The sequence below is a fragment of the Pangasianodon hypophthalmus genome, chromosome 18, assembly GCF_027358585.1.
Source record: "Pangasianodon hypophthalmus isolate fPanHyp1 chromosome 18, fPanHyp1.pri, whole genome shotgun sequence".
In the NCBI taxonomy this organism is placed as follows: domain Eukaryota; kingdom Metazoa; phylum Chordata; class Actinopteri; order Siluriformes; family Pangasiidae; genus Pangasianodon; species Pangasianodon hypophthalmus.
Genome location: NC_069727.1, coordinates 4,177,946 through 4,200,939, shown reverse-complemented (window position 1 = coordinate 4,200,939; position 22,994 = coordinate 4,177,946). Strand labels below are relative to the sequence as shown.

Sequence of the window (22,994 nt, the reverse complement as noted above, 5' to 3'; positions counted from 1 at the left end):
GATTCCCAATTGTTTTTTATTTTCCCAGTACCTTTCACTGCAGAACCTTAAGACTAGGAGGTGGAGTTAGACCTGAGCCAGCCCCACTCAAACCAAAAGTCCAGGGGTGGAGACAACTCGGTGTGTTTCAGAATGGATACGTGTGTTTTCCCTATTGTACAAAGAGGATGGGCAATTTGCATCATCAGGATTTAAATTCATGATCTCTCGAAAACAAGGCTGATGCTTTTGTTATGGCAGTTGAGAGCCTCTAAAACGGCTCTGCTTCTCTATCTGGGAAAATAAGGAATAAGGAGACACTCTAACTAGAACGTTTAATGGTTTCCCTGTAAGGCCAACCAAAGAACCCTATAAAACACCCTAATACATGGGTTTGGTGCAAGTTTTCTTGTCTTCTCTTTTGTACAATGAGAATGCAAACTTATGCACTCATCTGACTATTCTGTTCTCGAGCATTGTAGGGGAAGTGGTCACTTAGTAGTTAAGGCTTTGGGTTACTGATCAGAAGTTTGTGAATTCAAATCCTTGCACTGCCAAGCTGCCACTCTTGCGTTCTTGAGCAAAACCCTTCAGCTGCTCAGTTTTATCCTGTCTTAATTGTAAGTCGCTTTAGATTAAAGCACCAGCCAAATGATCAAATTTATTGAATAATTGTGGATTTTCAGGCTTGTCATTTCAAAGCTTTAGATTTTTATAACTTAGCCTTGTCCTGGTCACCTCTATTGATGCCTTTAGTCTGCTGCTTTTATTCCCAAATTACAGCTGGAGCTTTTCCCCATGCCTTTTGTAAAGAAGTTTTAATGTGCTAATATTTTTTGCACAAACATCCTCCTCTCTTGCTCTTTCTCTCTGTGACAGGCATGAGAAGTGGTTGTTAAGTTCACTCTCACAGGCTCAGGAGGCTCAGCGTGGTCAATACTCAGCTGAGTCATTCTCCGCATTATCATTTATGGCCTTTACAACATGGAGGGGGAGGAGGAGGAGTTTAGGGGAAAAGACATAAAGAGAGACGTACAACATTTATCCATCTGTCTGTCCCTCAGTAAACCGTGTGGTTGGTCGATAACTGAACAAGCCCATGAGGCTGTCCACTGGCAATAAGGACGCCCGCTAACACTAACTGCAAAACAGTTTTCCTGAATTTGCTAGTAGCCTGTAGAAGGCTGGTAGGCAACGAGGGGAATGAGGACACAGGAGGCAGCAACAAGAGAGCAATGCTGTCTTTTATTAATAAGCACTTTACAGCACTTCATTTAGCAAGCAGAATTATGTGAGTGAAAAAGGAACAAATAAAAACACATACAGCAATCCTGCCAAGGTCAACTTACCTTATGGTTCGGTGTAACCACTCACTCATTACCTGCTAGTTCTCCGAGACTCCTCCTCCCATGTATAGCTGGTGTTTGACCATGCCCTTGTTGCCACATAGCCAAAGAGAAGAAACCAGAATACAGGTTTCAGGTTGTAAATATCAAAGTGGGACAATTGTTTCTTCGTAATCAAGATATGTCTTAGATTAGCTATGAGAAATTCTGAGGAAAAGTAAAGAAAGCCCAATCTCAGCTCTCACTGGGAAATTAGGACTCTATATTGAAGCTGGGTGTTTGATGAGAAACATGAAAAACTCTTTTACAACTGAGAATATCCCAGTGCTCAGTTTGGTGGGGGAAAGAAAAAACCCGGCCCTTTTACAACCACCACCCTCCTTGTCCATCCTCTTTTTAGTCCCTGATGTCACTATTTTTGTAATATCTCTAGTAAAATTATTTAAATTATATCCATACATAAGATTTACACACCGTGTTCCCGTGGAGAAATGAGGATGTCTTCATGTTAATTGAATAAAGTTAGGATTGCTGTAAAGAACCTGGAGAGGAGTTCGTTAATGTAGAAATCAGAGTTGTCAAAACTAATCAGAGTTAAAAACTTTCCCAAATGACTACAGACGATTTTAAACTGTGGCCAAATTACATCTAAATTATATCAATCAGCACAAGGTTATTTGACTCCAGAGGAAAATGATTAAGCAGTTCCAACTTGCTGGACAAAATCAGGTAAAAATATTTTCATCTGTAGTGAAGGTAAAGGAGTTTCAACCTTCAGAAAAACGTCACAGCAAGTGAGCATTTTTACCAGTTACAAAGACGTCTGCAGTGAATTTAATTTCTGAATCTCTGAAGTTAATTCATCTTTCACATTTATTAGACTATTACATTGGTAAGTTAGCTCATTAGCTAAGTGGCTTATTGTTTTTTTTCTATACAATTGTCAAGGAAATTGTCAGTGCATTTCAGTGCCAATTGTCTTTCTTGACTTTTTTTTTTTTTCCCCCAATGTATTTTTTTTTCAATTTATTATTTTTTTTTAACTATTCAACCACCGGAGGACCCTGATTTAATCTTTTACTACCTCAGATTGGTGGTGATGTCATGCTTTGATGAAAGGAACTGCTAGTACATTGAAGGACTGGAACAAAAACTAGTTATTATTATATAGGAGCAGCTGCACTCGCTGGTTTTCGTCTACAGGAAATGAGCTTGAAGTTACTGACCTCCTGAGAGGCCCATTCACTATTTACACAACTACTTTTCCTTGCACCTGCCTGATTGTAACGTCCTAGCAAAGCGACAAACTGTAACTGGAAAGTCACGGTCTGATGAGCAAGTGCAGCGTTCATTAGTGAGAAATCAGGAATGGGCCTCTGCCATTTTCTGACCTAAATCAACACTTAATGAGGCTTATTACTGTTATTATTATTATTGTTGAGATGGGTTGAATGGATCCTCCTGCTGCATCTGTCAGTCAACTCCCATTTAACTTCACAATCAGCCGCCTCTTCTGGACCGCACTCTGATTTGGGGTACTTAAGCTCCTGTTAGGGTTTTGTCACTGGATTGGCAGCAGGCTTGCTCTCTATTTGTGTTCAGGCCCAGACAACAGTGCAACATTCTGAGTGCTGAGACTTCTACTGATTAATGACCGTCTTTTTGGGAGGTTTAAGCCTCTCAGTGTTTATCAAGCTGGACATTTGTCATAGCAGTTTTCCCTTTTCATAGACAAATATCAGCTAATTTTGTTAGTTCCGCAGACCATAAAGTAAAACTCAAAAATGCATTTAAATTTCATTATAATTTCACTATTATTCTAACAGCATCTGTTTGTCGAATGTCTGCAGACTTGTGATTGCAAGCATAAGAAATAGAAGGTGTGTGTTTTTGTACGTGAAATTTGGTGTGCTGTATCATTCTTCAACTGTGTTCTCTTTATTGTTGTTTGTAACTTGGCAAGAACTGACAACTGGGGCACTATTGGCGAAGAGTGCTTGGACCCCAAAAATTGCAGCTTGCGGCTATATTTTTAATTCATTATAGTTTCATTTTATATTCTTGGTTAGGATTTGCAAAGTGAATTTGACTGTTAGAAAAGCACATTCCTGAATCACTAAACTAATTGTTGAGAACTGCGAATTATTATATAGTTATCTATAGCATAATAATATTGTTATATAGTGAGTGTAAGATCTGAGGAAAGGGACGACAAAGAAGAGAGGGTTGCAACGAGTTAAAATGAGAGCAAATGCCATGGCGAGAGAAGAGGAAGGTGAGTCTGGGAGTATAATTTATCACCACGTGGCCAATCTCATTTCCTGTTGACTGCAGGATTCAGAGTCTCTTATTTTCTCAATGTGATAGATTCTCCTGGCTTTAATTGAGCTGGAATTCACACACATACAAACACATTGTACATGCACGGGTCCTCCCTGTGTGTTCTAGTTCAGGCAGTACTTCCACATCCATCTCCATTCATGTCTGAATTGTTTTATATCTCCATACTTTTTAATCTGTTTTATTATTAAAGCCATTCAGCTGGTTCTCATCTCACCTGATTTCACACGGCTACAGCAGTGAGTACTAGCAGGATGGATATTAGCGCTTCCTGTGATGAGCTGCGTAGCCTGAGGACACACAGTCAGTTCAGTGTTCCTCTCAGATTATATCACAGTAATGCAGAGACAATTTACTCGCTTAAATTGGAAAAATAAAAGGGAAAAAGCCTCCGAGAAATTGCTTAGAAATGGTTAGCCATACACTTTAACAACTTTAATAAATACAACAAACAAACAAATTAACAAGTCCTCAAATCATACAAATAAATAAACAAACACACACACACACACACAAAGAAATGAAATAAAATAAATAAAATAAAATATTCCACAAATATAACAATGAATAAATAAATAAATCCTGTTCAAATAAGCAAATAAATAAATCCCACATCCCCAACATGGTTTCTAAATAGATGAATAAACAAATGGTTAAATTAAGTAAATAATAAAGGAAATACATAAATAAATCCCTTAGAAATAAATCCCTAATAAATAAATAAATAAATAAATAAACAAACAAATAAATAAATAAATTTGTAGATTAATAAATAAATATTGTGCAAATAATTTTTTAAAATGCCAACTAGATAGATTGATAAGCAAACAAATTAATAAATAAACCGCACACAAATAAACAAATAATAAATAAATAGGTAAACAAGAAAACAAATCCCAGATAGATAGATTGATCGATATCTCTCTCTCTCTCTCACACACACACACACACACACACACACACACACACACACACACACACACACACACAGTCACATTGAGATCAAGACCACAAATATTTGTTTAAGTTCCTCCAAAACCGTATTAAATACTGTGCTGATCTCTTGTCTTCTAGTGTAGTATTGTTAATGTTTACTGTGTGTGTGTGAGAGTGTGTAAAGTCCTCGGCACTTTGGGAAGCTTTGTGAGCTGGTGGGCGTCTGCGTGGGTTTGACCATATTCATTTTCCTCCATTTTACCAGCGGTGGAAGCAGAATGTATCACACGGTAAAGAGAGTTCAGATCGTTCTCCGCTAAACGCAGTCTTAATGCATCCTAAAGGTTTTGACTTTATCATTCGTATTGTAATGCCAAGTGTGGCGTTCTCAGCACTGACGTACTGCCATCTAGTGGCGCTGTGGAGCATTTCAGTGCTCTGATACATGCTTATAAAGTCTTTATAACTGCACTGTAAATACCCTTTACTGCCTCACAGTGCTAAATGATCGCATTTATGCTCCATGCATTACGATTTGTCTGCCAAACTGTGGATCAAAGTTAAAAGAAAAAAAAAAGAAAAAACTGTATGGAAGCGTTTATGGTATTTAAATAAAAACTAATGTTATGTGCTCTATAAACGCCATAAAATCACCGGAGTGAGGCAGTGTTTTACGATTCAGGGATTCAGTGTGTTGAAAGGTTACTTCCCACTGCTGATGCGATGAATCTCTCTCTCTCTCTCTCTCTCTCTCTCTCTCTCTCTCTCTCTCTCTAATCTGATTACACTTCTGCTAGCGCTGCACTTCTCCTCTTCTGTTACAACACAGGAGGTGTAAAGTGCTTCATGTTGGACAGTTTTTTAACTTGCTTACTACTTCTTAACTCTCATGTACGTTTTGTGCAGTGGAAATATTCAGAAAAGATAGAAGTAGTGTTGTGTTGTACATCATCTTAAAGCTTGACTTTATTTTTAAAAGCAGTGGTTACAAATGTAAGGAATAAAACACTTGGGAGGGGGCGTGCTGTTATAGGAGAATAATCAGTGACTCGAAGCAGAGCTACTGTTCCCACCCTGATTAGTTTTTGAATTAAATTTTGAATTTTGAATAAAGTAGTTAAATAAATAAACAAATCCACAAATAATTCATATAAATTAACCAATAAGTGAATGAATGAATGAACAAACAAATAAATAATTCTTTTAAAAAAAAAATCATACAGATAAACAAACTGCTAAACAGGCAAATCCTAAATAAATGATAGACAGACAGACAGACAAATAAATAAATAAACTCTACGCATGTAAACAAATAAATTTTAAAAATATTTAAAATAAATAAACCAATGAATGCATACATAAACAACAAATGTGTGTGAGGTTCCTAAGACAAAAAAAAATGCTGTTACAAAGCATTGACACTGGAGACTCCTTCCAAAAAAAGTTCAATAAATGTTTCCTTACTGAAAACTTCAACATATCAGCAGTTTTTAAAATCTGTTTCTGTGAAGCGTCAAATCCCTCAGCAAGCTGTTACTATAGAAACAATAACGTTTTAAAGTTGTCATCCCTGCTGTCAACACAATCAGAATCAAGAGTTCGACAGTGCTGTGGTATATAACAGCGTTATAATAAATGTCCCCTGACCAGAAATGTGGCCACGTATTATATGGTATAAAGATTCGGAATCATTAAAGTAGAGGAAAAGTTTAAAAAGCTGTAGTGTGTTGTCTCATATTTTAAATGTCAGTGTTTGAAAAAAGCAGAATAATACAATAGTGTGTGCAGTTATCCCAGTCCATCTTTATTTCTCTAAGAGATACTACATTCCTCAGGTTCAGAGAGGAAAAAAAAAACCAAAAAGACCATCAGTCCTGACCTATTCTTACATCTCTACCTTCTCCATTAGTCCATTAGAGACCAGGGTTAAAGGATGTAAACGAGAGAGCGAAGTCCAGCGCACAAAATGCCTCGGTGAAAATTCATCTTTCAGCACGATTTAGCAGTTTGAGGCTGAGGGTCAGAGCTTAAAAGCTGAATATCAGTGAGAGGCCTTTCTGACTTTAACTTGGAGCTGTTATATAACTGGGAAATTGAAGCTCCAGGTCATTTGAGAAAGCTGGTATTTTTTATGGTGTGTAAAGTTTATGCTTTGCACTGTGGCGTTGAATAAGTAATAAATGGAAATGCTAATGCTAATACATTATAAGAGGGAGCGTGTCGCTGAATGCTTCCTAACTCTCGTCCAGTTTTTGCATCAGAAATATTTACGTAGTAAACCTAATTCTGCGAATTATTTTCTGAGCTGATTTTTCATTTAGGAAGCACCAAAGACTCCCAAGTCTTTGTCTTGCACATATTTTTTTGTTCTGTGTAAGTGTCCTACAACTGTTTTAGAAATACTTGTGTGCTGTTTGGATGTGAGGAATAAATCCCATTGGGGTTGTGATGTTGGAGGAAAATAATCAACACTGAGGTTGTGTGATGCTGTTTCCACGCTGAAGTTGATCATTTTCCAATAAGAGATGTATTCCTCTTATTTACAGTACAGTTATAAAAAATTCATTATTACACAATGAAATGTATTTTTTATCCGTTTATAGTTATATTCCATGTTGTGCAACATCCACGAAACAAGTTATGATTTATGTTACAGCAGCTATAAACAGTCATGCATTACTAGCATGATTAGCATTAAGCTAATTTTATGAATGCGTTATAACATGATATGAATGTGCTCATAGTTTATTGTAGCTATGACCTTCATAGAAAGTGTTATGAAGAGTAGATACACAGAAAGGAAGCCCTTAAACTTCTCACACTTTTCTGATAAGCTCCCCAGACAAAAGGGTAAAAAAATTGGTTGCATGTGTCATTTTGGTTACTCCTCCATCCTGCGCCTTAATGACAGCACCCATCCTGTCAGGTAAGGACGTCACCGCTGTCTTAAGATAGTTGCTGTCAGTGTTATCACACTCCTCCGTCCCACTCGGGGCAGACAAGTGTGTCATTAGGCTCGTTAAACACACTGATTTGGGCCCGAGCACCTGATATGTGTCATCCTGAAACGTAGGAGTGTCAGTGTTGTGTTCTGTTCAGAGCCAAAAACGAAAAAAAAAAGGTGACATCAGAGTCTGACCACCATCTGAACTTTTGTTTTTCTGCTGAGTTACTTTTTTTGTGTAGCTGAACAAACTATTCACGAGTATAATCAGACACTGGTATTGGTGGATGTTCCACTGCAATGGTCAAGTCCATCTGTGACTGTCCACCTGTCGCCTGGACACCCAGCCGTCATCTTGCAGGTGGCGAGTTCACAAAATGGCTCCACGCCACCATTTCAGCCTGCGTCGGTGGCCTGGTCACTGAGTGTTTGTCTAAAGTCACCACCCAGGAACCCTAATCCAGGCAGGATACTCTTACGTCTTTTTGGTATCTGTCATGGGGCTCAGTCTTCGAGCGACGACTTCTCTCAGAACTACTCACTAAGGGTGGCCCTACTGGGAGCATCAAACTTCCAGTGTGAGCAGCTGTATTGGTCCCACCAATAAGTACAACCAAACAAATTATAATCTAAAAAATATATTTAAAATTAAATTTTATAATAATTAATATGTTAATTTATTACATATAATAGTAGTCATGATTTTTGTCAATCAGTCTCTTCAGTGAGAATTACGGCATCTGTTCTGAACTGATGTCACACTGAGGGCCCCATCTCTCATGTCTCTCACTCCTCTCCTTTTTTTTTGCTTCTTTCTCTTTTCCTTGTTTTCCCCTCTTTTTTCTCTTTTTCTCTACTTGTCCCTCCCTCTTATTCTGTAACAATATCTTTCCTCCTTTCTTTCCCATTTTTTTTTTTTTGCCTACATGATTTTCTCTCCCTTTCAGTGTCTTTTTTCTCTCACTGCTTCTCTTTTTTTATGGCCTCATCTTTCTTTCTTTCTTTCTTTCTTTTTTCCTCACATTTATTTTCTTTGTTTTGCTTTTCTTTCTTTCTTTCTTTCTTCCTTCCTCAAATTCTCTCTCTCTCTCTCTCCTCTCTCTCTCTCTCTCTGTCTGTCTCTCTCTCTTTCTCGAGAGTCAATAGCACCCAAGTGGGCGGGACTATGGAGGAGCTGCGTTATGATTAAGAAGTGCTCACAATGAGCTCTTACTTCTCTGTTTTCTTAAACTTGCTTGATGCACATTCGGGGAAAAAATAGCCATTTTCTCCACCATAATGTACTAGGAGTTTTCCTTGTAAAAGTCTCCCTCTCTCTACCTCCTGTTCTCTTAGTAGCAAAGATCAGTTGAACAGAATTGTTTTTTGTGAGAATCGTTGTTGTGAGAGTCCTTCCTCCCCTAATTCTGTAGAAACTGTAGAAGATGCTGGACCTTGAGCTGAACTCTAAAGCTCGGTGCTTTCAATCACATCACATGAACATCAGTGTCAATCCCCACGACTCAACCCTACACCATGAGCACCTCCACACTGCAGTGTGTCTGTCAGATACATGAACAACAGCCTGAGGTCTGCTCATCTCCACACACGCACACACACACACACACACACACACACACACACACAGAGCGCAGGAAGGAGAGCTTGTGTAGCGGCCGTCCCAGTGGCTTCAGGGGAAACGGTTATCTTTTATTATTGATGGTCCGGTCAGAGCCTTTTTTTTTTTTTTCTCTCCTTCCTCTCTCTTTTCTTTCCTCCTCCACCTATTCACAAATGCATACACATATTTATGCTGAATGTATGGTTTGATTACTGAGCGTGTAATTGGTTTGGGGGTAGAGGAGGAGGAGCGTGAAAGTGGCTTTGTGCACCGGTGTGTTTATGCGAAACACACAGAGTCAAGGCCAGCCTGCACGCCGTAATCCAGCTCAGGCCTTGGGCTCACACATCTGTTTTCTAATGACAGTTAATTAGACGCTGTCGAGTGCAATCAGAAGCAGGCACCACTAATAAACTACTAGCCTGTGTGTTTGTGTGTGTGTGTGTGTGTGTGTGTGTGTGTGTGTGTGTGTGTGTGCGGCTTGATTGAGAGAACGCACATCATGGAGAAGAGTTGGAGGGTTTTTTGCTGCTTCAGACTTTAATTTGATGATGAGCAGCACATGTGGAGCGGGAGACGTCTCCCAGGCAGTAAAACCAAAATACACCCAGTTTATTGTCTTTTTTATGTTTATACCACACACACATCTCACCTGTAGTTTAACTCAATTTATTCTATCCATTTATTTTAAAAATAAATCATTTCAAATAAAAAAAAATGTGTATTTTTTTTTTCAACACAAGCACAATTATTATAATACTATAAAAATAATTTTAAAATATTGAAAAATATATTTAAAATTCCATTGTATAATAATTAAAATGTTAATTTATTACATATAAAACTTTCTAATAATTATTATAATAGTCAGGATTTTTGTCAGTCAGTCTCTTCAGTGAGATTTAAGGCGTCTGTAGTGAACTGACGTCACTCTGAGGGCCCCGTCTCTCATGTCTCTCTCTCCTGTTCCTTATTATTATTATTATTTTTTTACTTCTTTCTCTTTTCTTTGTCTTTCCTGCCTTCTTTTTTCTCCTTTTCTCTACTTGCCCTCCCTCTTATTCTGTAACACTATTATTCCTTCTGCCATTTTTGTTTCTCTGCCTACATGATTTCCCCCCTCTTTCACTCTTTTTCTCTCACTGCGTCTCCTTTTAATGATTTCATCTATTCTTCATTTAACTTGCTCCTTGCTTTCTTTCATTCTTTTTTCATTCTCTTTTTTTTCTTCTTTTAGCTGTCTCTGTGAGCTCCTTGCCAGCACTGAGTGTGTCTTTTAATAAAAACAAATCTATTCTTTCTTTCTTTCTTTCTTTCTTTCTTTCTTCCCTTTTCTGTTCTTCAATATGCTTATTCCTTACTTTCTTTCATTCTTCTTTCATTCTCTTTTTTTTTTTCCTTTTTCTTTTATCTGTCTTTTTGACCTCCATGCCAGCACAGGCCATGCCCTTTAGGAAATCTAGTTCATTTTTTACTGTTATTTTTCTTTCTATCTGCCTGTCTCACACTCCATATTTTTTTCCTTTTTTTTTTTTTTTCCCTCTAAGTCCTTCTGTATTTCTCTCCTTTTCTCGTTTCTGTTTTCTCTCTTTCTGTCCTTATTTCTCATTCTCTTTTTCATTTCCCTTTATTTCCCTCACTTTATCTCTTTCAGTTTATTGCAAGCCCTGAGAATTTCTTTCAGGCGATGCGAATCTAGTTATTGACCATCCACTTTGTCATCTTTCCTCTACTCTGTCTAGGAAAACAGAGGGATTGGAACAGGGCTGTCCCTGACCTGGCACTGCGTGGAGCATTGTCACACACCAGTGCACACAGTAAACAGACAAAGTGTATAAGCTATAAGTAGGTTGAAATTATTAAACTGGCAACTGTGCATACGCCAGCATGTGGAAAAGATGGGCATTTTGTTTATCCGTCACACCGAGTCCCTCTTCTGCCTCTTCTGCCCTGTGTGTGTCAGGCTCATTATCTGCCGGACAAATGAAGATTGCCTCTTGACTAACAATTACGGGTGCCATTTGGTCTCGATTGCTGCACAGCAATTCTGTTTCAGCAGGAGGTACGCGAAAGAACTCGCCTATAATTACATGTCATAATCTCCTTATTAACTCTGAGTTATGCATCGTCTCATACTGTGCAACCGTTGTCCAGTCCAGGGGAGGGGTGGGAACGAGAATGAGAATAAAAGGTTCTCTTTGTAGGATCAACTTCTTGGATGTTAAATCCTGAGTGAAAGACGACTGGTTAAGGAGACAGCTGATTTGCGTCTGGTAGCTGAGGAAGTCCCACCCCCAACCCCTTTTAATTCGATAAGCAGATTTGAGCACTACTTAATTAAGATTTCACAGACAGGGACGGCCCACACTGGTGCAGACGTGGAGGTGGTGTTGCCGTGGTGTCGCCGTGGAGACTGAACTCAGGTTCCGGCTGTGTAATCCACCCCGGAGTAGGGTTTTTTTTTTTTTTTTATTTGTTTTGTCAAGCAAAAAAATGAACTTACTTTGACTCACCAAATGGACTGTGGTGCCTTTTTATTGCTGAAGCTGGCACTGAGACGTTTTGTGAAACGATATAACAGTCACAAAATAAACTGTATGGCTTAAGTGATAATCAGAATTATTTATCACATTCATTCAGCCAATTTGAGAAACAAATAGTTTTTATTGCACAGAGCAGAAAACAGGCTTGTCTTTCATAATGTACACTATAAGCTGGATTTTCTGCACATGGCTAAATCTCTGAATCAGAATAAATCTTACTAATTGGGTGTTAATCTTTTAAATGCTAGATTAGACTTAAAATAAACAAACCACTACCAACCAAATACACAGTTAAAACGTATAAACGGAGAGCTGGTGATTTGATTTAAACAAACATGGTAACACTTTCTATGAAGGTCATATTTAAAATGAGCTATGAATGTGTTCATTTCATGTTATAATGCATTAATAAGGCATTATACACATTGTTAGAACAATTTATGAAAGTGGATTCTACTATTTTATTATGCATTATAGATTGTTAATATATAAGTTCATAACACGTTAAATGACCCACACTATAGTGCAGTATGAGACTGGCCTTGTTTTTTTTTTTTTTCCTTCTTTAATAAATAAATTATACCACTGCAATTATCATGAAATTCTTTTTCTAAACTTTACAACATACTACAAACTTAACAACTTCACAACATACTCTAAAATTTTACAACTTTACAACATACTACAAAACTTAACACTATAAAACCTTACAACATTCTGCAAAACCTTACAACATACTACAAAACCTTACATTTGCATTTATGGCATTTGGCAAATGCCTTTATCCTGAACGACTTACAGAAGTACTTTGAAGTATAAATCAATAAATAAATCCTGATACTGGTTCACTAGGTCAAGGACTAAGAACACCATCAGTCTAAAAACTCTGTTAGAGATGTAACCTAGTGAGAAAAGCACACAGACAACACCATTTTTTTTAAAAGTGCTAATTTAAGTACTTTAGGAAGAGGTAGGTCTGTAGACGTCGTTTGAAGACTGCCAGTGACTCAGCTGTTCGGACATCTAGGGGAAGTTCATTCCACCACCTCGATGCCAGAACAGAGAAGAGTCTTAATGCGTGCCTTCCTTCTACCCTGAGAGATGGTGGGAGCAGTCAAGCAGTGTTATAACAACATACTACAAAACCCTTAAACATGCTGCAAAACTTTACAACATACTGTAAAACTTCTATCTAAAACTCTATACAGCTGCAGTGTAGTTTTGGGCTTGATAAAATACTCCAATAGAACAGTAACAGAAATGAAACATGTGTCGATTTAATAAACCTTTTTGTGTAGAAAGTTTCACTTACAGCTGCAAATACAGTTTATAATCTGTTATAATAATCTGTCCATTAATAAACTAGACTCAGCAGATTACACTCACTTTGGTATTGGTGATTGTAACAATTATAAACTTTTTTTTTTGCATTCTGTTAACAACAATTTGTAAATGCATAATGTACATGGCTATAAACTGATGCCTTTTCATAAATCCTTATAACAGGCATGATGCATCATGACTGCATTATAACATATTATGAATGTAGACCTCTGTCATTATACATGTAGCTTTCATGGACTGTGTTACTATAAACACCAGCTAGATAAAAAATAAAATGTTTCTGACACAGGATTAGAGCAGGAGGATATGATATGATATGATATTGTCATATAAATATATTAAATAAATTATACTAAACTTTTCTGAGTACTCTAGGTGTTTGATGTTAGTACTTTTAGAATATTAGCCTCAGACATGGCACCCACAGGCCAAGGTTTTGAGTCTGACATCATTTGTGCACTTTTCTGGCCACAAGCTTCAGCATCTCGAAGGTTGCAGTCTGACTGGCTCGATGCGTTTCTGTGTATACACACTTTCAACAGGAAAAGCACATTTTTGTATGAAGCACTTAGCTGATAAACTACAGGAAGAAAGTTTGTCGCTGGACGTTAGCCATGTCAGTCAAATGGCCTCTTTCTGTGAAGGTCAGTGGCTCTTGGTCATGTTTCCTGTTGATGCGTATCAGATTCTCTAGTAAAAGCTAGCTGTCTGGCTAACAAGATAATACTTTCGTATCTCCAGTGTTGCTCACTTGTCCATGTAACTGATTGTACATAAAATCTATCGTACCGTTGTATACATTTTCCCACACATAGGTCGTACTTTGTGGGTTTGTTTGGTCCCATCACAAAACATTTTGCAGAAAGTAATGAGACGAATGTTAGAACCTGACAGATGTGACAAAAAGTTTCTATTTCTTTGCTAACTGTCTAATGTTATTTGTTTGGTAAGTATGGATGCCAAACTCCTAGTAACTCTGGACTTCCCTTCACACGTGAGAAACACTACATTTTAATCATCTATTGTATTATGTCATGTCACATCATATATCATGAGACATCTTCAAGTTATATGTTTTTGCCATATCATCTGCCTCTAAATGATATCTAATGTTAATTCTCTATATATTGCACTCAATTATGTTTAATCAGCTGAGGAAGACAAAAACTGTGCTTACATTTATAGCATGGTTAATTGCTCAGCCTTGGTTCTGACTGTATTCAATGCTAAAAGACGAGTACGTGTCATATCTTATACATTTGGACAAGTTTTCTATCCGCTCTGCTTCTCGCTGTCATGTAACTGTCATGTACCTGTGAATGCAGGAATTCTTAGTAGGGCTTTCTGCTTAGTGAATGATTTACCTTCACTCTTTTTCTTCTGCTTCTTCCTTCTGATATGTCAGAGGACGCTCGGTCTCAACCTTCAAACACACGTCAGCATGTGCAAGACTAGGTTCTGCAACACACACACTTAATACACTTAAATAAAGTTTAATATTAACCCACAGGTGTATTTTAAACATATAACATCATATAGGTAATAAAACACAACATAACCAGTATTCAAACTAAATGATTAAAGGTTTTTACATCTCTCAGTTGTTTTCTGAAAAGTATTGCTTTTTTATTATTATTTATTTATTTATAGGTTTATCATGGAGGAGACATTTTTTTCAGACAACGCCCTGAGAAAATGCTTGAAATATATATATATATTTTTAAAGTATAATCTAAAATCTAAAGTATAAAGAAAAAAGAGAAGAAAAGTAATTAAAAATATAACTTTCATTTCAAATTCTTTAGTCTTTAGAATTTGTACGTATATGTAAAGGCTCATGTTTGACAATATGTGCACAGTCGGCTCTAAAATTATTGGCACCTATAAGAGAGATAAAATTTGAACCTTGGTTAATTAGCTTAATGTGAGAGAGAATTTAAGAGAAATCTACCTTTTAATTGAAGTAAATTTATTCTAAATAAAAAAATCTAATAAAAATTTAAGAAAACCTCATGTGTGAGAATTTTTATCACCCCTAGATATTTTATGAACAACTGTAATTGAAGAAAGTATCCATTTCTATTTCACTTTTTTTGTGTGTTTATTAAACTGAGTGTTTGGGAACTCTTAAGTGGTCATCCATATTTATCACTGAGATATAAATACGAGGTGACACTAAGGTCAAATTCCCTCAGTCAACATTGCGAAGATTACAGAATACACAAACAAATTGATGAGTGATGAAAGAGGTCATGATCAGACCATGTTAATGTGGTAACAGTGTTAAAATGAAACCCTAGTAGCACTGAGATGACAAAAATCTCTTCATGCTCATTTCCATATCACGCTGTTTGCTCCCGCGTGTGTCTAATTGCTCCTCGGTGCTTTCAGAAACAGCATATGTCCTTGTTGCTATTGGATACAGAGCGCTGGCTGCATTAATCCTGCGATTGTTTTTATTATTCTGTTGATAATCTTTTCTTTTTTTCACTTCTTGACAACATTGTTGATGGCTTCCTCCTCATATTTTTGTTCAGTGCTTCCCTCCGCCAGCGTTTCTCTCAGCAGCAGCGGCGGCAGCAGCGCTCGCTCGTCTCCAATCGGATCGGGCTGAGTGGAATTTGATTAGCTTGAGAAAGCCAACGGGCCTCTGAGGCAGCCATCGCCTCGTATTTACCTCCTAATGCAAGTGATCAGGAAGATTTATGTGAGCAAAATAATAACAGAGAAGCAACGGAAGGGATCGGGGGAAACACAGAGAGAGACAAACACGGAGAGAGCAGGATGTACACACACCATATGGGATGAATAATATGGCAGAGGGCATTTACGCCAAGGACGTGATGGATTGATAATGGAGCCATCTTTTTTTATTGCCTAAACGGTGGCACTATTCAGGGACACTGGTGTCCATTAGTACATATATTTCTGCTCGTGGGGTTTACATAAGTATAATAGGGATTTCACTATTATATTTTTATAAAGCTATAATCATGATAATTATCATAAGTTATCATGGTTTCTGCAATTAGCGAGGCACAAGAGGCCATAGTTAATGATCTTAATGTTTCCAAATGTTATGCAGGTAATAACTCAATGGAGAAAGTCAAATGAATTGAATAATAAGTCCCAGTCATGGTATTAGGTAACAGGTTGCTTCTGTAACGTTAGTCATAGTCGTTTGGATTGCCTGGGATAGAGTATCGCTATAGAAACTCAGCTTAAAAAACTAGTTAAATAAGGGCTTCATAAGACATTTAGAGTTACGGGCTTGATTGTGTATGATAACAAAGATGAGATAAATTAAGAGGCGTCGATGGTGACGAAGAGCCGAAGGGTCATCACAAGGAGACATCTAACAACATCTGAGTGTTAGATAAAATGATAGCACTGACTCTTACAGATGGAGAAGCTCAGATGGCGTGTAAAGATGGAGGCACGTACTGACTGAATCAGTCTGAGGCAGCGACATTCTGGCGTGGAACAGCCTCGGGTTGGTAAATCACTCCTCTGAAATGTCGCATAACTGCCAACTCCACCCTCTGCCAAGTGAATAAACAGCAACCATTTATTCTCCACCAAGCAACGGTTGGAAAAAGAAATAGTGTATGAGAAGCAACAGCCAAAATCACTGTAACGAGCTGCTACTGTAGAGCAAGACACACCCCTGAGGGCGGGACGTATACTTTCTAGAGGGCATTTCATTGGATGAATGCAAGACGAGTACAGGACAACTCATTAAAGGTTCATCAGTTTTCCTGGAAATGATGCACAAAAGATTTAAACGAACATCTCCTAAACAGTTTTTTTGTATTTTTTTTCCTATATATACTTTCATAACACTAAGACCCCATGCCATCGGACTCCTCAATACTCAGAAACTGGACTGAAAGAACACACACACACACACACACAAAACTGTGCATCCTCCATCCTCTTTGCAATTTTTTGCACATTACATTATGCCGCTACAATATTTATTATACTGTACATAGGCTGCTACTTCTTATGTTTACACTATTTTTCAGCAACTTATATTGTACTCTTTGCACTATTGTCACTGGATTCACTTTTTAAAAGAACTGTGTACTGGTCGGCGCTGCACTGGGACTTACTGTGCCCATTGTCTATCCCAGTAGTCATTGTACTGTCTTGTGCTGTCTGCATGTTTGCACTTGTGCACATTATATATAAATTTATGTAGTCCCTTGTAGTTCTGTGTTGTTCTGTGTTTGTCTTATGTAGTACCTTGGTCCTGGAGAAACGTTGTTTCGTTTCATTATGTACTAACTGGCTGTATATGGTTGAAATGACAGTAAACTCCACCTGACTTGACTTGACCTGAAATACCAATTTTGATTTCAGGGCCACTTTAATGGACATCACTGAAACTACAGCTCTGCTTCTGTCCAAACTGCAGCTCACCTCATCATAAAAATAGCTTTGAGTTGATGAGCAGATGGACATTTGTTCTTATTGATCGTTTCACTGGTTCCTTTTTTTACCCCATTATCGGAGCACTTATAATGTTCCAATTTACACAAACCCATCTATGCTGATCTCTCATTTGATGAAGAAGGAGACCGAGATGGTGAGAGAGCTTGTTTACGTGCTCGATAATGGCCAACGTGGAATGGGCAGAACTGTGTTTTAGGACAAGTTTTACACTTAATGGCTGAACTAAGTGAGCCGAGTTTTAAGTCTATTTTTATTTTTATTCTTTTGGTTAGCTGTTTTTGTGCAGCACACATGCTGAGAGATCTCAGCATCCTCGACTGGCTAAGCTAATTGGCTGGAGCATTGCTGAGAGAAGCGGTTTAAGGTATAAGCCTCAATGTGTGTACATGGTGATCAATCAGTACTCCTGGCTGATCTATAGCCACTGTCAGTTGGTGTGGGACGGCCTGTTCCCTTAACTACACCTCCTCCCAACCAACCACTTACACACTCATTCTGTGTGCTTTACTGGGGATGTGCCAAAATGTAAAAAAAAAAAAAAACAGGCTCAATGCATTTCATTGATATCTGCATGCCCAGTTGCTCGCAGCCCCATCATGTGGGACAGAGTTATCGACAAGTTCCTGGCACTGGACCGGAGCTTGTTTTCTGCTTTTCCCTTAGATAAACCTTTAGCCATTTCTCTGTTTAACAGCACCGCATGCTGAAATTAGTGACGTGTCTGTCCATGTCAGTGCAAAGCGTTATACACTAAAGACCATTGTCTCACAGGCGAATATTCATCCATGTCCCTTACACTGAGCTATTCAGCCACCTAAGTGGCGCTACCTGAAGCTCCCTGAATTACCATTTCTAATGTTATGCCATAAATCAATCTTCACTCAGTCTGTCACGTCTTACCTGACAGCCAGTTTGGCTTCGGCTTTGACAGATGTGACAGATGCTCATACAGCAGCAGTGTGTGTTTGGTCTGGAAGCCTAGCCATGCATTACTGCTTTCTGGCTTTGTGTTTTAAACTGGCCCTGAAATCAGAATTGGTGTTGGAACTTTTTGTACCTGTCCCTTCAAGTATGGGCACCAATTCAATCATATGGTTTGTACTGGACACCGATACGATCATATGGCTCTCTAGAAGGTATGCATCCATGTGTTCCGCCCCAGGGGTGTGTCTTGCTCTACAATAGCAGCTCGTCAGTAGCAAACATGGTTTATGGTGTGCGTCTTCCTCTGTACTATTCCCTTTTCCAGCCATCGCTTGGTTGAGGAAAAAAAAAAAAAGGTGGCGTTATTCATTAGGAATAGGGTGGAATTCAGACATATTAGATTTCTCCCAGTGATGACCCTGCATTGACACATATGACACTCAACCTTGACTCAAACACGTACGACATCTCGTTGTCTAGGCGAAGGTGGCGGTGAGAGTTTATATGCCATTCTCCATATTAAGCTACCTCTTGTAGCTACTATCAAGTTTGTTTAGAGATGGTGAGAGTGTGGTGTATCTCGCTATAATGCTATTGGCTGTTGTGTAAATCAGTGAATACACAAACTATGGCTTCCTGATTCAGAAGGAAATATGTCAACATCAAGAATCAAATCATTTCAGGGGGACGTTAAGCTGCACTCAAAGTCTGAAGTACTTTAAATGTACTGAATGCTGATTCTGTCTTTTCGTACATGCTTTTCCTGTCTTTAAGTTTTTATGGTATAGGATCTTACAGTCTCCATCTCTCTACAGGTTCATTCAGGAGATTGAGTTGAGCATGGGTCCGGGGAAGCAGTGCCAGCTCCGTACTTTCCTCACCTACTACATCAATGAGCTGTTTCTGAACCAAGTGCGCACAGAGACCAATAAAGAAATAGAAACTGTCACTAAAGTGGCTGATCCTCTCAAGATCCTGGCCAGCGCTGACACCATGAAGAACCTGGGTGTCCAGAGACCTCTTCTGCAGGTAGCTTTCCATATTTTTAACCCCTTCTCTCTTCTCTCTTTTTTTCACCACTTTCTCTTTTTGTGTACTCTCTCTTGGCGTGTATTCAGAATTATAAAAACATTGGCCTGTGATCAAAACATTACACTGAATATCTAGTAAAATGCATTGAAAAAAGAAACTAGCACTTACGAAACTTTCCAGAATATACAGTCAGGTCCATAAGTATTTGGACAGTGAAACAATTTTGGTAATTTTGCTTCTGTATACCACAATGCAGCAATAAGGTATGATTAAAGAGTAGACTTTCAGCTTTAATTTAAGGGGTTTAACAAAAATATTGCATTAACCGTTTAGGAATTACAGCCATTTTCACAGGCTCAAAAGTAATTGGACAACTGACTGATAAGCAGTTTCATGGCCAGGTGTGGCCTGTTTCCTCGTTATTTCATGACAAGTTAAGGTGATAAAAGGTCTGGAGTTGATTCCGAGTGTTGAATTTGCATTTGGTAGCTGTTCATGGGAATTATCAGTATGTGCTGCAAGGAGGCCATCATTAGGCTGAAAAACCAAAACAGACCTATCAGAGAGATAGCAGAAACTTTAGGAGTGGCCAAATCAACAATTTGGTACATTATTAACTCTCCTGTGAGCTCAGCAACACCAAAAGACACATGTTCAAATGCTTATGGACCCAACTGTAATATAAGATCTGTAGATAAAATGAATACAGTTTGTTATATGTAGCTTTGAGGTCATAAGTTTAAATATGTGTCGCCACAAAAAGCTAATCTCTTCATGCAGTGTGTACCTGCAGCAGGTGTGCTGTACTTGTGAAGTCAAAACATAAGCTTCCTGCTTTCCTGATCACATGTGCACCTGAATTTCACCTTAACTCCATGTGAATCTAAACAGTTATCCCAGTGGATAACCTGGGGTCAGCAGTTAACTGCTGTTTTTTTATACGCAGCTCATTTTTGTGTTCCTCTTGGTCATTTCCTCTGACACAGGAAGACTGCTGTAGATGGGCATGTTAGACATTTGGAGAGAGAAAACAATTGCTAAACTCAGCAGCTAGTCAAAATGGATATACATATACACAAACATTTTCTGAATGTCCATTTTTTTTTTTTTTTTTTTTAGTTTCTTTCTAAATTTGTCACGGACTTAATTGACGATGGTAATGACATTCCCTCAAAATCTTCTTCAGTGAGTTGTTTTATTCCCTTTGCTTTTGTGTTACAGTTTGTTACTCATCTTTCAGTTCACAGTTAGCTGTGTGTGCTAAGATACTCATGTCTAAAACTACTCAGTAGCCATCCAGCTTGCAAGTCTGGCACCAGAGGCTTTTCATTGGATAAAAGAACAGAGATAAGAGGCATTATGGGACGTCGTGTCACTTCGTACTGCAACCTGAGCCATGTTTATCTGACTTACCCCACGCTCTTTGTGTGTGTATTCGTGCCTTCACTTTCATTTTGAGATCAGTGGCAGTTCATTACAGAAGGGACCGCGGCGGGAGTTTGCCGTCGTTTGTTTACGATTATGACTTCTCCTTAACGAGGACTGCAGCATCTTGCTAATTATCCTGCTGGGCTAATGAGCGACTCTCCAGATAGCGGCCGCTCCATAAAACCGCTCTTTTGTTTTGGGCTCTCTTTTTCTTTTATAATTACCCCAATTCAAAGACGCTTCTGCTCCGCGTCTGCCAGCCTGTGTGCCACATCCCTGGCCTTGTGCGTCTCTTTGTACTGCTACTGCAGCGCTCCTTTTTTTAAATAACTGTGTAATGAACTACTTTCTTTAAGCAGTGTGAATACCTTTCTAATATTTTCCTATTTGGCGTTAGCTTCTAGATGTGTGTTTGTGTTGACTGCTATTTTGGAAGGAGCATTTGTTACTTAAATAGTGCATTTTCTGTACTTAAATAGTGACTGTTTCAATTCAAAGCCACCTCACACAACACACTGATAAACAAACAGTAGTGTAAAATGGCTATGTGGTACTGGTGTCCTTTTCAAGACTATTTTGAGACTTCCCTTCACACCTCTTGAATAAAAGCTAATGCCCATCGAGTTCCTAAAGTTTTTTCCACAGACTTAATCCCTTTGTGGCAGCTTTAGTCTCTGTCTCACTTGCTCAGGCTTTGCAGAACTTTTTTCATTACTGCAGTAAGCAGTTTTATAGTTATAGTAGGTAAATGACATGTGGAAGAACAGCTGCAGAGAAATTGTCAGCTTTTGTGAGAAACTGGTTGGTACTAAATCAAACCAGCTCAAACTAAAACAAACCAGCTCAAACTCAACCAAACCAGCTCAGACTAAACCATACCAGTTCTGGCCAAACCAAACCCACTCAGGCCAGAAAATACCATCTCAGGCCAAACAAAACCAGCTCAGACTAAATCATACCAGTTTGGACCAAACCAAACAATGCCAGTTCATACCAGAACATACCAGCTCAGACCACATCAGACCAACTTAAAACAGATCAAACCAGCTTGGTACAAACCATACCAGCTCTGAACAGAAAAAAACAGCACAGATCAGACCAAACCAAACCAGCTCATGCCAGAACAAAGCAGCTCAAACTAAACTAAACCAAACTCTCTCTGACTAAACCAAACAAAACCAGAACAAACCAGCTCAGACCAGTGCAATCGGCTCCAGTTGTAAACATGTTCCTGACTTTATTAGACACAATGACTATCACACACACAGTAGAACATGGCATTGCTAAACCACACAACTATCTCTTTTTGGCTAAGCAGCACTGCTCACTGCTATGCTAGTTACATTATTGTTTTGTTTCGTTTTTCCTTTTTTTTTTTTTTTTTTTTTGGCTCAGCGCACCATCTTTCCTCACAATCTCTCTTTCTTTTTTTAATAATGATAACACAATAAATACTGATAACGGCAGACTTTTTTTTTTTTGAAAAAGTCATTCTCAATATTTGATCTTTTTATTTCTGTTTGGTTTTTCTTATATATACAAGGACATATGCAAAGAAACTTTAGATTTTCTAATAGATATTTACGCCTTGTGTGTGTTTAAATAGTCGATTAATACCAAGGTACAGTGAAACTGTGATGATTTTAGATTTCAAACCCTAGTGAGGAGTGTATGTGTGAATCCAGTCAGTTTAAAGGGTTGATAATTTAGGGGGTTGGTCTAAATTCATCTGAAATTTCCTTTACATTTACTTAACATTTTTAATATTATGTTTGGTAAGACACATTTTGTTTCTGTTCATCAAGTATTTTAGTCACTTTTTGTGCATCATTTTGAAATCCCAGCGCTCTTCCAGGTTCATTGTAGTATCATGATATGGAGTCCAAGTTTTTTTTTTTTTTTTTTTTTTCCTCATATGTAAAAGGCCATGGCAGTGAAGATGGAATTGACCTGGGCTCAGTAGCTCATTGCTATGAACAGTCATCCGTTACACGAGGAGCCATTTTAAAGATGAGCATGGTTTCCTCCCCATATTGTGGCATATTGTGGATTGCCTTTGTGATCACTCCCAGGCCAAATGGAAGAGTGCAATGATGCTTACAGTAGTGCTCTCCTGTGGT

At 38.3% G+C, this 22,994-nt stretch overlaps 1 protein-coding gene across 1 annotated transcript in view; it reads left to right on the top strand.

Annotated features, from left to right (window-relative positions):
• The window catches only part of exoc4 (exocyst complex component 4), a 154,380-nt gene that overhangs the window by 85,297 nt on the left and 46,089 nt on the right, over positions 1-22,994 (top strand). Inside the window, exon 11 of the mRNA XM_034313148.2 lies at positions 19,230-19,443. Coding sequence (XP_034169039.2) covers positions 19,230-19,443 — 214 coding nt within the window. The remainder of the gene's footprint in view (positions 1-19,229; positions 19,444-22,994) is intronic.